This window comes from Centroberyx gerrardi, chromosome 21 (genome assembly GCF_048128805.1).
Source record: "Centroberyx gerrardi isolate f3 chromosome 21, fCenGer3.hap1.cur.20231027, whole genome shotgun sequence".
NCBI lineage: Eukaryota > Metazoa > Chordata > Actinopteri > Beryciformes > Berycidae > Centroberyx > Centroberyx gerrardi.
This window is the reverse complement of record NC_136017.1, coordinates 9,599,495-9,614,186: the sequence shown is the minus strand read 5'-3', so window position 1 is coordinate 9,614,186 and position 14,692 is coordinate 9,599,495. Positions and strand designations below refer to the sequence as shown.

Sequence of the window (14,692 nt, the reverse complement as noted above, 5' to 3'; positions counted from 1 at the left end):
TCTGTGTGTGTGCGTGTGCGTGTGTGGGTGTGCGTGTGTGTGTGTGTGTGTGTGTAACTCCCCTCTCTCTCTCTCTCTGTCCCCTCCAGAGGGGAGTCGTGCTGATGACATTGCCCAGGCAGCAGAGCAGCTGAACCAGCGCTGGGTGGGATTCTGTGCCCTGCTGGCAGAGAGGCTGGCATGGCTGGCTTACCAGGCCAAGGTACACACACACACACACACACACACACACACACACACACCACGCTATTCAAATCTATGTTGGTAGAGCATTTTCACTTTTTAGCACATACATACATCAGCAGTCAACAACCAAAATTCAGCCGTTCTTACCTTTTATTGAAGAACACAGTCTAGTTCAGTGTTTGGTACGCATGCATCCTAAATCCAGTATCACCATACCACAGTAAAGAATGATGAAAACCACTTGAAGAGTTGTATTCCACAATTAGGTATCCATAAAGGGACACCTGCTCTGTCAAATTCAACTGCTGCCATGAGAGTAAAACTCACTATTAAATGTTAATAATTTAGCAGCCTTCCTGGGCCCCTTACTTACAGAACAACAACATTTTAGAGGATGTTCTCATTAGTGTTTTTAATGGTGTTTTTAAAAACCAGGTTAAGTATCTTCTTACCAAAATGCTTATATAGCACTTTGGAATGAAACCCTCCACTTGTTTATTAATGTTTAAACTGTGGAGTACGTTTAGTTAAAGAAACAGGCGAATAGTTTGTTTTGTTGATATAGACTCAGTCAGTTTCATGCCGCTCTGCTGCAAACTAGGAAATGTTAGTTTGTGAAACAAGACAGATGTTGCGTGGGTGTTTGCTTGTGCCTTTATGGGAATTTAGCTGATGCTTGTTTTCTCCTTTGTGCAAATGTGCGTGTGTCACTGTGTCTGTGACTGTGTGTGTGTGTGTGTGTGTGTGTGTGTGTGTCCTCCAGGTTCTTGCCTTCTACAACCTGTATGAGCAGTGTGAGCAAGCTGTGGCCAACAGTGAGAACTGGCTCAAAGTCCAGGCGCCTCCGGCCTCCGAACCAGAACCACTGAAAATACAACTGGACCGATGCCGGGTGAGGGAAATGTGTGTGTGTGTGTGTGTGTGTGTGTGTGTGTGTCAGTCTGTCTATTCATGTGGGGGTGTTTGACCAGGGTCAGAGGTTTAAGAGTGAGCAGGGAGTGTTAAAATTGTTGTTGTTTTTTGGTCTTTGCTTTACTTTTGTGCTTTTCATTATTGCTGTTTCCTCATGTTTTGACAGTGTACAGCATGTGGGAGAGAGAGGGAAAGAGAGGTAGAGAGAGAACAGGAGAGAGAGAAGAAAAAGAGATAGGAAATGAGAAGGAAACAGAAGGACGTACAGACAAAAGAGAGAGGGATGAAGGGAAAGAGAAAGAATTAGAATGGAGCGAGAGGAAATGACATTGTCGTGTTTGACTTGCTGTCTGCCTTTTCATGCATCTCTCTGTCACAGCACATCTCTGTAAGTACTCATACATTTTTTCTGTTATTTATTCATCCATGATCCCTGGGGCTTTCCATATCTCCACCCTCTACTGTATGTTTCCATTCCTTCCCTATTTTCCAATCTACTTACTTCTATCTTGAAAACAGTGACATCTACTCTTACCAAATGCTTGCTGGCAAAGAAAGTAAAACCAAAGATGGAGTGTAATTTAAGTTGGAAGCTAGTAACTTTCTTCTTCTTTTCTTTTCAAAATAATTTTTTAATTTCAGGTCACACTGTGTTTTCTTTTAGTAGATATTCAGTATTTTGGAATTAAATCCACATCTCTCCTATGAAAAGTAATGCCAGGCGTCTTTTGGGTAATACAATAGAGAGCAAATTTGCTTTTAAATTTGGGATCATTTTTCAGTATGAGTTCTTTACATGAGGTGAGTAGGGATATTACCAAATCTGCAAATTATATCGTAGGCATATTCTCTGTCCTTCACAGTGTGTTGAAGCAGCATGTCACTCATTTTTTTAAACCTTTATTCATAAGGAAGGCTTGCTTAGAATACATGCTGTTTTTTAGCAACAGCCAACTGGTTACATACATTCACATTTGTTAGCTGCCAATACAACCACAGCCTGGACCAGTTGGGGGTTAAGTGATATACGGTGTGCTATATAATAAGTAGAAAAAATGCTGTAGACTTTTCTGCAGACATTAATTTGACTACCGACATTTCAAACCCAAAACAGAACTTTGTACTGAAACGTTGGAAGCTGGAGAGAAGAAAATGCAACTATTTTTCCTTTTTTATCCACTGAGCTGATCCAATAGTGAGCGTCTCGCTCGGTGTCTGCACTTTGTCTATTACTCAGTCCTGTCTTTTACATAATACTGTGTTTACCCAATTCTTCTCATGGTGTAGGACACCGCTATCTGCGGCTGCGATCATAAACAACTCTCTTCTCAGAAGCCGGGAACCAGAGAGCCGAAACACTAATCTGTGATGTTGTATGGATGAAAGGCCCGGAGCTGCTTGGTTGACGGTCGAATAGGAGATTGACTTTGGATTACTAGCAGTTCCAAACCAGAAAGTGTGCATATTTCCTTGAGAAAATAATCCTGAGTACAGTCACAGTCGCCTCTTCCATCTTTTCCACTTGATTCTCTGAGCAGCTGTACACCAGTGTGATATCAGAGTAGAGGGTGGAACTCTTCTATTAATATGTTAGCCTGGATCCAGTCCTCTGAAGCAGCAGCAGCAGTTTGTTTGGAATAAATAGAAGAAGAACTGGGTAGTTAGCTTGAGCAGCGACAGCCACCATGACTGCACAGCTGGACACACTGTTTGATTACAAGATGATTTCAAGCAATGAGCGCTTAGCACCAAAGCTGGTGCCAAAATAATTTAAAAAAAAAGAGGATCTCGCAGATTAGCTTTTTAACCACACCTATAGTTTTGAATCTAGTAACTTTGGCCAGAGTTTCCTCAGAAAAAGAAGTATTATTTTGCGCCTATCTCTGACTAGACAACGATCTACAAGAGGGTCCGTGGGTTAGCAAGTTTGTACTGCCGTTGGCTTATGTTGACATGGACCCATGCAGTTCAAGCAGCATTCACAGATTATGTCAAACTCTAGCCTTTGTGTAGCCAGGCAACACATGCTCTTTCCCAGCAATATCCTGATCACATTCACACAGTTGAATACACTCACACTTGGAAGCTGCCCAGTGCAGCCGCAGTCCGCTGCTGTTGGCCAAACGAGCAGCTCTGCGGGATCAGTTGGGGGTTAAGTGCTTCGCTTAAGGGCCTACCATCCATAACGCATACTGCATATGTAATCACACATTACAAACAGTGTGTTTAGGAACTCGTTTATATGCATGTTCCTCTAAGACGTACATAGATGTACAGCCTGGAGCGTTGCCTTTGGAGCAGCTAGAGGTTCATTATCCTGCTCACGTACATTTCGAGAGAGCACTCGTGACCTTCTGGTTACAGGACGGTACAGACCTTATTCCAATGGTGGACCTTTTGAACTTACGTCACTCTTGGGTTGACGCAGGCGCGGTCCAACTATGTCCTAATATTGTGTACCAAATGCACATCGTACAAAAAGTGGGAATCGGACAAATATTTATCATTCCACAGATTCCTCACTGAAAAACAAGGAATGCATCTCAAGAATGAGGAAAATAGGTTCTCATTTTAAGGTTATATATTTTGCCAACAATAGCTACAGTAGCTACCAGAAGCTAATTAGCTTGTAAGCTAGCAAACATCCCTGCTAAATTCAAGTCTAGTCATTACAGTTGTTGCTCCTGAGATTGCTAGCTAATTTGCTAACTGTTAGGTCTATCTGATTTCCTCACTTACGTGCTGAAGTAACGTTTTATATATCTTTCGGGTAGAGTTTTGCCCGAGTGTGACACAAATTATAAATGGCCGCCATTGGAATAAGGTCAATTGCTGTTCATTGGTCAGCAGCGACCTTGGCCTGAGTAGGAGCCCCAAAGACGGTCCGGCTAGACCCCTGAATCCTGTTGTTTGACACTGTAGCCGTGTTTAGCAAGCTAATTCAAATGAGAATGAATATGAGCGATTTATGCAGGAGGATCAGTCCAGGTGAGCTGCGGCATACAGCAGGTAGGTAATACTCAGCAAACCGTCCTAAGGTGTAGGATTTGAATGCAGTTCAGTGGTATCACCTTATAAAGCTCAGTGCATTAACACTTTAGCCTAGAGCCAAGAGACACACTCCTTATTCATAAATAATGTTGGAAAACACAAGCATTTACAACCTCTACAGAATATATTCATGAGCTGACAGTTGGCGGGGTGTGTTGCCGCTGGGAAGGTTGTTTTAAAAGTTTGAGTAAATATTTCATTTTCTCTGAAGTCTTTCCCATTTTGTAATATAGGAACCCAGAAAGCCTTAGTATGTATGTCTGGTAGCACTTGGGTTATTCATTTGTGTGTGTGTGTGTGTGTGTGTGTGTGTGTGCGTTTATCCCCTTGACTGTCTGCAGTGGAAGCTAAAAGCTCGAGGAAGAGACAGATCTTAGGAGCAAAATCTAATTTCAACGCAGCTCCATCTCTCTTTTCCTCCCACCTTCACTCTCTCTCTCTCTCTCTCCCTCTCTCTCTGTTTATTTACCCATCTCTTTTCCCTCCCTCTGTCCATCTCCATTCTCACTCCTCTTTTGAAAGCTGGTATCTCTCCATCCCTCCCACTCTCCTACCCCTCTCTCCCCTCTTCTCTTATGCCTGTGGAGATAATCCTCTCTCTCTCTCCCACCCTCTCTCTCTCTCTCTCTCTCTCTCTCTCTCTCTCTCTTCTTCCCCTCTCTCTCCCTCTTTTTCTTTCATTCTCTCTCTCCTTCTCTCTTTAATGCCCCCTCCCCTCCTCTCATCTCTCCTTTATGAAGTTTGTTTGTTTTTCCAGACCTGCATGCCTCTTCTCTTCTCTTATCGCTCAGCTTTAACGAGACATTATCAAAATTAAGCTGTGTGTGTGTGTGTGTGTGTGTGTGTGTAGGTGTGCGTGTGTGTGTGTGTGTGTGTGTGTGTGTGTTGGTCACTCACTGCTCCTTAGGTTGTGACAAGTTAATTTTAAATAGTCATTAAGCTTGAATTCATTTTGACTTGTCATCAGGTTCTGTAAGGTTCTCTCCCCTCTCTCCCTCTCTCTCCCTCTCTCTCTCTCTCTCTCTCTCTCTCTCTCTCTCTGCCTGCTTCAGTTCAACCCTGATCTACTAATCTCTCTCCCCTTTACTCTTTTCTTCTTTTCCTCTCTTTTTCCCTGCCACCCTCATCCCTTCTTTTTCTGTCAAGGGTGAATCAGTTCAGGCTCTCTCCTCCCTTCTCTTTCTCTCCGTTTCTTTCACTGTTATCTGGGTTTCTCCTGGACTTTAGAGAAGCTTATGTGGTAAGGGTGGATTTCAGGCTGTGTGTGTGTGTGTGTGTGTGTGGTGGAGGATTAACACACTTTAAAGAGCACACACCCGTCTTTGAGAAAAGATAACGCTACGGGAGCCCATTCAGACACTGTTTGCTTTATCCACACCCCCCATCCATGTTGGTTAATTCAGTGCATTGAAAAGAAGCAGAAATGTGTTATTACTATAAAAATAACCTCCTCAACCAAAACAATTTAAACAATAGGCGCATTCATTCAACTAACTCTCTCTGAATACCTTGGTTTTTATGTTTTGGACTGTAATGAAATAATAGTCTGATAATTGACTTCATGCTGAAGCAAAAATGCTCTAGTGCAAAATTGCTCTAGTCCAAAATTGCAGTTTTGCATCATTTCCACCGGATATCAAGAATTTTTTTTATGCTTTCTATGTTTTCACTGCAATTGTCAGCATGCATAATATGGGAGTCATGCTGCAATCACACTGTGGCTCTATGTGATAGACGGCAAACCAGATGTTCATTGTTTCTAATAGGAGAACGATGGTAAAAAAAAAAACGCTGACAGAAAGTGCCACCTGCCGCCTACAGATGCAGAACGTGGAGACAAATATTGAATTTTCTCAACTTTTGCCTTCCACCATAGTGGTGAAGCCAAACCAGATGTTAAAAAGTGTAGAAAAACAGATGCCACCACTTACATTTGGGCATCTGGTCTTCCTCCTGTGAAGATAAAGTCATGAACAAGCAGGACCTTTCTTGTTCTCGCATTTTGAAGTTCGTCTACAAAGTTTTGTTTTTCCTGAGCTATTTCCAATTTCCTGCTTGGCTTCCTATTCATTTACAGCTGGAATTGTATTTAATAATTTCTGCAAAAGTTAACCTATTAGATATTTTGAAATGAAATGAAATATAGAACAATCACACAATACTATTTAACTCATCAGTTTTTGTTGTATTACTGTATATGGAATGGTTGAACCTCTTGTTTATCAAATAAATTCACCATGGCAACGAGGTCTCAATACCAGCCACTATGGCTTTTTTAGGCCACAGTGTGAACGCAGCATCAGTAGTTATCAGGAGCACTTCCTAGTTTTCCCAACCCAGTTTCATTTCTGAGCCATGAGCCACTTTGGTTTTGCACTTTCCTTGTCTCCTTTCTCTCCTTCACCCCATCTATGTATCTATCTATCTATCTATGGGCCTCTTACCAGTTCAGACCCTATGTAGCTTCTTCTCCCTCTCTCTCTCTGTCTCATCGGTTCCTCCCTATCTAATCTAACCTCCTCTCTCTCTCTCCTGGTCCCGGCAGGAGGAGGTGTCCCGCCTGGCCGCCCTGCAGCCCCAGGTGGACCTCCTGGAGAAGCGCCTGAAGGAGCTGAAGGAGGAGAAGGAAGGGGAGGAGGACCCCTCCGCGTTCCTGGACGCCGACATCACCGCCTTCAAAGAGCACTACGAAGAGGTCCTGGAGGAGCTGAGGGCGAGAGAGAGGCAGCTACAGCTGGGTGAGAGAGGGGAGATGCTGATACACTGCAAAAAAAATAAGTCATTTAGGACAGAGCCGCCAGAGAAAAAAAAGTAGAGATTTAGTAAGTCATAATACTAGACCTTGTGCCCTCTTTTTTGTTAATTTGTTTAATTTCTTGAATTTATTTGCATTGGCTCATTTGTTTTTAATTAGCTGATACTTTGTTGAATAAGGAAATATTTACTTGCATCAGGCTTTTGCTCAGTTATAATGTATACAGATTCATTAATCCAGTTTTACTTCAGGGAAAACACAGAGGGGAGAAGTTCTCAAGGCACTACTTACTGACAATGCTTGCAGGTTGACAAGCGTATTGACAACGATTGACAAGGATATTGATAGCTAAGTCGTCAATATGTAGGCTTGATGGATGCTGTTGTTGAAACAAGCTGATACACATTGGACACAAGTAAAATGATCTCACCCCGTTGGTGCATTTTCTTCACTTGATTTTGGAAAAATTTGATTTTAAGTCTCAATGCTAAATTAATTGAAGATGGACACACACACACACACACACACACAGAAAGGACTCACATACACCTCGAAGTGACACAAACGCTTGACGCCAACATGCTCACACACACATTGAGACGAGGTGTGACATACAACACAAATACAACAAGACACCAGGCACACACACACACACACACATACATACACAGTGACACACAAAATGGTCTTTATGTGTGAAAGACAACTGCAGTAAGGTGAGAGCGGAGACACACACGCACACACATGCATACACATAACTACACACACACACATACACAGAAGTGTCACAAATGACAGACACAGAAAAAGTGTGTGTGCGTGTGTCATGGCGCTCTTGATAGAATTGCTTGACACGTTTCAAGATTGACACTAAGCTGTGTGTGTATGTGTTTGTGTGTGTGTGTGTGTGTGTCCATAACGCGTGTGTGTGGTGGGGAAGCATGATACCAATACTGGTATTAAATGTCGGGTTGATAAAAGGCCAAAATACAATGCCGGTAGTGAAGAAATGCTACGATAAGAAACATCAATACCAAAAGTTGTATTTTAACGTCAGAAATCAAAGACTGAATTGATTTTCTGCCTTTCCCACTCATAGAAACATGTTAGATCTGTCTAATGGAGAATAGCTTAGTATATCTCAATTATTTTTGTCTGGTCAGCTCAGACTAATGGTGGAAATTACTGACAGTAATGGATCAGATCAGTACTCTGTATTGACTGATACTTAAAGTTTAGTACCTAGTATCATTGCCTTTGGTTGCTATGGGTAACCAAAGTCCTTGGATGACAAAATGAAACTCTTACAGACTGGATCCCAATAGAAATGTTATGAGCTTGAATCTTTGTCAACCAAGGACCTACATTTCCAACTATCCTTCAAAACCAAACTACTTCACTGCAAGTTTTAATTTGGGGCTGTTAATCACTCTGTAAGAGTAGGTGTCACCTTTTTTTCAATTATTAAGTGGGTATAAACATGATTTATCACACTAGAGGACTATAATGTAGCTGGCTCCCATATTTCAGTATTCAAACTCCATATGTTTTTCCAGACCGTATTTTCTTGACTGAATTTGAGGACTCTGTCAGTATTTAATATGATGTGCACATTGTAATACAACAATATCACAATGTGTGAAATGACAGTAGGTCTACAACTACCATGTATGTGTTTCAGCACTGAACAACAGTTTTTCTTCCATATTTTCTGAAATTTTTGTGCAATTCCCAATCTTTTCAGACCCGGGAAATCATCAATTTCTTTCCATATTTTTCCAGACTCCCCAGAGCTGCGTAGGGCCCTATGTTATTGGATTCAGCGCTTTAGAGCAAATAAGTGACTGTTCTGCTTTCCCACTGCTGAAAGTCAGCCTTGACAGCTTGCTGTAGCCCACACAAAGCTTGTGTATCAGACAGATTTGGAGTGGCAAATGTCTCTACCCACAACAGCAACAACATTCAGCACAAATTCGCCCCTTTCCTCAGTCGTTGTGGTTGTTGAGAAACGGAACAAATGCTCTGAGATCACTGTAAACACACCGGCGGCCTACAGCGAAAGTCTCATCATGTGGGCCGAGGCAGGAATGAATAGCGCTAGTGTTTTCAGATTGTCTGCTTTCAAATTACCACCGCAAAGTCAGTTCATTTGATGTGTTGCAGCACAGTGTCTGTTGTGGAAGATTGTTGAATGAAAACCTTCTGAAAAATATCTTATCGGTAACTTGCGATGCTGCACTATTGGTATTATTTTTGTGATTATATTATTTTGTTTGTTTTATGTTTTATTGCTTATTTTATATATTGTTTTATTATTGTGCAACTTCCTGTTGTTTGCTTTTACCCTGTAAAGCACTTTGTAAGCCCTGTTTTGGAAAGGTGCTATATAAATAAAGTTTATTATTATTATTATTATTATTTTACAAACTGACATTGACAACCAAAAGTCAAACAGGAGTTATGCAAAAGTTTTTCAACCTTATGGTAAATATGACTAGAGCTTCTCAGAATAGTGCAATACCACTACAGGGAGACTCTGACCTCTGACCTCCCTGCGGAGAAAACAAATGATAAGAGAGTTTACTTTACTCTTGCACAGAACATATATTTGATTGTTGAACCAAGTCCAGTCGTTCAACATTCTCTACAACAAAAAGTAAAACTTCTGAGCGTCGTGGTAACTCAGTGGGCTGAGGTGCACACCATGTAAATGCAATGTCCTGGGTTTGAATCCGGCCCGGGACTATTGTTGCGTGTCATCCCCCTCTTTCTCCCAGACTTTCCTCTTTCTCTCTCTCAACTTTGAACTATCTAATAAAAAGGCAAAGAATGCCCCCCAAAAATAAAATAAAATGCACAGAAAGTCAAGTGAATGAGTGAATTGAGAGAGACGGATGCAACTTCGCAAACTGAGGCCAAGACGTGTTTGCACCAGTTGAAAAATGAGAGAAATTCACCTGACACAATAAAGAAAAATCTTCAAGCAGGACTCTATCCAGGCGCCTGTAAATTTCTCCCTCCACATTCACAGCAGGAAAAAATATCCATTGGGTTGTGACCAATGACATCTGCACAAAAGGTTTATGAAAGCTAGATTCCCCAAAGAAGACGTTGGTGGTGTTGGCTGCCAAGCCTGATGCAAGACGATTAAAAAGCAAGAATAAAAAATCTAATGCTGAATCTGAGCTTCAAGTAATCTGCATTTTCTCATCATTTCTTTAATAGAAAAAGTCAAGGAAGATGTCAGCCCAAACTGCTAATTATAACGGCTGGGGTTATTATAGCGCTGGCTGCTTCCCTTTGTGTCATCAAACGTGCTCGCATATCATCACGCCTGTTTCGCTGCAAATTTTTCAACTCAAGTGATCAAACGCATGTGAATGTACCGGTAGTCCTCACCACTTTACAAACACTTTTTTCTGGGTCTTATTCTGGATAGGCGACTAGTGAGAGCTTTGCTTTCTACTTGTCAGTGAGTCATTTAGTCCAATTTGTAGCACCACTCCAAGTTTGTGTGTGTGTGTGTGTGCGTGTTCACTCGTATGTGCTCTCTGTGGCTTTTCAGAGAAACAATGAGAAAGCGACTTAATGAGATAGAGAAAGAAGCAGAAAGCTGCAGCCATTGAGACAAGCAACACTGCGAGAGAAAAACGAAATCAGACAGACGCTGTGACAGAACGAGAGGAGATAGCTATTTATATCAATGAGGTAGAGATTGAGAAATAATAAAAAACCCCAAAAATATAGAAGACAGCCACTGAGAAAATGACATTGAGGGAGCAGAGAAAGAGAGGAAGAGACATTTAGAGGGAAAGAGGCAGGGAGTGGGGCAGGAGGGGGAGGTGGAGGAGTGAGGAAAATATGAAGAGGGATAGAAAGAGAGGGAGAGAGAGGAAAAGAAATAAACAGAGAGAGAGAGATGCTGACGGCCAGGGAGACAGACTATACTTCTGTACTCACTCAGACAGCTTCTTCCCTAGTGCCACACACTGCGCTTCCTCACCCACGCCAGTGGCACACACACACACACACACGGATGGGCATAACTCATAGGCATGCGTGCAAACACACACACACACACACACACACACACACACACACACACACACACGCAGATGATTGTGCCGAGTTCCTGAGGGCTTCATTAGTTGCAAAGGATATAGCAAAGAATTTCATTGAAAGGAATGTGTCAGTTATTTAAATGATCCTTTTTCCTCTTTTGGCTTTCTCTCTCTCTCTTTCTCTTTGCTCTCTCTGTTCAATTCAAGTAAGCTTCATTGGCATGAATTGAAGAGAAGCCACATTGCCAAGGCATTTCAACGCATCGCAAAGTGTTTCGTCCACAATGTTTATCTGAGAAGTACATCAGGGAGATATAGAAGTAAAAAAATAAAATGCAGTGAATACAAGATCCAAAGTGGTACGAAGTGAAGAAATCAAACTAGAGAATGTAGGTAGAAGACATTGCGTTACATTTTGTTGCTATTACCTATACAGGCAATAAAATGTTTAAATCAGAAGTAAATAAATTAACGATTACTTCTGAGTTTGTAGCATGCTGAGACAAACTTTCCAGCAACACACAGTCTTTTGCTCTTCACCAAGCACTACTGGAAGAGAGAAGGGGAGAAGAGAAAAATCTGGAATATATTTTTCAGATTCAGGGTGGCATTTGTCCACATATTGGACATTCAAATAAAAAAGTGTCATTCTGTAATTCTGCCTCTGTCTCATGCAGTTCACAGTGCTGACACAAGCTCAGCTCCCTGGGCACCCAAGATTTTTGATGTCTCCCTCACTCAGTTTCAAGGGTGTGATCGCTGAGTCTTGTCTCTCTCTCTCTCTCTCTCTCCCTCTGTCTCTCTCTCTCTCTCTCTCTCTCTCTCCCTCTAGTCCTGGAGAGCTTACCTCCGGCTCGCTATAAGGAAACCATATCAACGCTGTTGGCATGGTTACAACAGTGCGAGGCCAAGCTGGCCATCCCATCCACGGCTGTAACAGAGTATCCTATTATGGAACAAAGACTGAAGGACATCCAGGTACACGCACACACACACACACACACACACACACACACGCACACATACTCAAGTTTTCTGATGAGTGACGAATTTCTCTTTCATTATCTTAACTCTGGAAGTGATGGAGGTTGAGGACATTGACAAGTAAGAATAGTTGAGAGCCATTTACTTAAATTGCCAAAAACAACAAATGTACAGGAATTGGTCTTTCTGTTACTGGTACAAAGGTACAAGGACAACAACACTTCACATAGAGTGTAAAGGGGCAGTGTAATACATCCTATGGACAGTAGACTATCACTCCACATATCTTCATTCAGCACTCAGTGTTTATACAGGAGCTGTGTGCATTTGAGCAGTGCAGTGTACAATATTGTTGCAGCTGTAGAGGGAAGCTTATTGAGCTAGGTCAAGTGCTCCATTCGGAAGTTATACCATTGAACAGAATCAGATGCATAAATTAAACATAAATTACAAGCAATTGCATGTGTACATTGCTGATGTTGAAAAGTAAGAGAGTGCAAAGAGTGCAAGATCTGCTGTAAACAAGGCTGTGTAAGGTAGTGCAAGGTTCAGCTGAAAGTATGTACTCATATGATCATCACACCTTGGTTGTAGGTTTTGTCTCCATATAAATGTCTGCAACCTGAAACATTGACACCATATACATAAGAAAATGAACGTTTTTTTGCCTCCATGCAGACTAAATGTTTGCATCGTGCTTATCTTGCCTTACTGGGAAGGCATGCAGAGCTAAGAAGTGCTGAGATCATCTAGTATATATTTAGGAGGTGGGTATAATGGCACCTCACTATCCGCCATCAATGGTAATTAGGCTGATAGGTGGGTAGACCGTGATCCCGCTGTCCGCTAGGAGTCAACGGTGATTGAGCTGATAGGTGGATTTGCTCTGTATTACTGTGTACACCCATGGCCATACCGCTGCTAAGATCTATTTACACGTTCCCATAAAACGGCAGAATGGGACAGGCTCTATCATACTGTGAAGCTGTATAAGACTGTAATCAGTTTTTACTAGGAGTAGTAAAATTATATTGCCACTGGCAAAGCCAAACTGCCAAAGCAGCACTCTTTTAAAAGATGTTTTTAGACGGAGGATGGTGGCAGGAGAGAGAGAACGAATGACATGCCCCATAAATCATGAGTCCGATTCGTACCCACAACCCAGCGAGTAAATTGCATGCATCTACGCCAGGACTGCCCACTATCACCATCATAAACAGACGATAACTGTATAAACATTCATAAAAGCAGCAGGAGTATGCTTTTAAAAAGGCGATGTCATTTTCAATTGCTTGGGGTGAATACTACCAATGTAGCAAGTGTTCACAGCAAAGCATGTTTTGTCAGGTGGCACATCATATTTGTTCTTATCCTAATCTTAATCTTATCTTATCCGAAATTTTGAACAATAAAGTTGAGTTGAAATGAATTGAATTTAACTGACTCTTTAACACGTGTTGTCCCTATCTCCACTCACAGATGTGTTGAAACTGACACATGCTTTTATCAAGCCCTGATCCGTAGCTGCAGTATAGCGCCCCCTGGTTAAACATTGCCCCACCACTGGCTTTGTTTACACTGTGATTCAGTGGATTCACTCCTGAATTAACTGACTGAGCTTTTGATAGAAGAGCAGAAAGTATGTGACGGCTAACATGAGTTTTATCTGCATTTTGAGGCTGAAAAAGTCTTTTTCGTACTGTTTGTAAGCATTATAAATATAGAGCAAGTGTATTTTGAGTTGTGATGGGTTGTGAAAGCTGCATAAGGCTTTCTTGGTGAAGAAAGATGTTACATATATTATATTCAAATAGCAAGGTACACAAGGTAGCAAAAGGAAGCAAAAGTATAACCTACAAAAACACAACTTACATTCATACCTTTCACTTGCTGCTATACTATAACTATACTAACTATAATCTTGATTTAATCAGCAGCATTAACAATATAAATGATTCCTTCAGAAATCTAAAACAGAGCAGAAGAGAGAATTTCTCTTTTCCGTGAAAATCAGTGGTTTTGTTTTGTGAAGCCAGACTTGCATCTGCTTAGCATGCAGAAAGCAGGCTAGTGCTGGGCTGCTGTTGGAGTGTGTGTGTGTGTGTGTGTGTGTGTGTGTGTGTGTGTGTGTGTGTGTGTGTGTGTGTGTGTGTGTGTGTGTGTGTGTGCACGCGCGTGCGTATGCGTGCGTGTTTTCCTACAACTCTGCAATTATGAGAGGCGGGTGAGGAAAATCCCAGCGGAGCAAATCAGTGTCTCTGTTTATCACAATATCTACCTAGAGATACACACACACACACACACACACACACACACACACACACAAACACACATAGGCAAAAACACCCACGTATTCCAGTGCGCACACAAGCGTGAACACACGCACACACACAAACACACACACACACAGTCTTTTCATTGTTCATTGTATCAGCGTTAATCAGACTTTTTAACCAAAGGAATACAAGGTCTTTTGTTTGTTATTACTTTGTTGTTGTTGTTTTTGAAGTGTTGATTTTTATCTTCAACTTAACTCAAGGTCACACCAGGGAGGGAGGTGTGTGTGTGTGTGTGTGTGTGTGTGTGTGTGTGTGAAAAAGAGAGAGAGGAGAGAGAACGAGAGACAATGTGAGACAATTCAAGTGTTAGTGCGTGTGTGTGTGTGTGTGTGTGTGTGTGTGTGCGCGTGCATGCGTGTGCTCAGCCCTCTTTAAACTTGATAATGGTCTTCTAGCATAGCAGG

General features: G+C 41.8%; 1 protein-coding gene across 3 annotated transcripts in view; it reads left to right on the top strand.

The window, feature by feature from the left end:
- dmd (dystrophin) overlaps positions 1-14,692 on the top strand; it is a 179,249-nt gene that overhangs the window by 60,964 nt on the left and 103,593 nt on the right. For 2 of the 3 annotated variants that reach the window (XM_078291034.1, XM_078291033.1), the window contains exons 21-24: positions 90-202; positions 950-1,078; positions 6,695-6,887; positions 11,798-11,943. In XM_078291034.1, the coding sequence (XP_078147160.1) occupies positions 90-202; positions 950-1,078; positions 6,695-6,887; positions 11,798-11,943 (581 nt within the window). Of the gene's footprint in view, positions 1-89; positions 203-949; positions 1,079-5,895; positions 5,905-6,694; positions 6,888-11,797; positions 11,944-14,692 lie in introns of all 3 variants that reach the window. The other variant, XM_078291035.1, reaches the window with a different exon arrangement.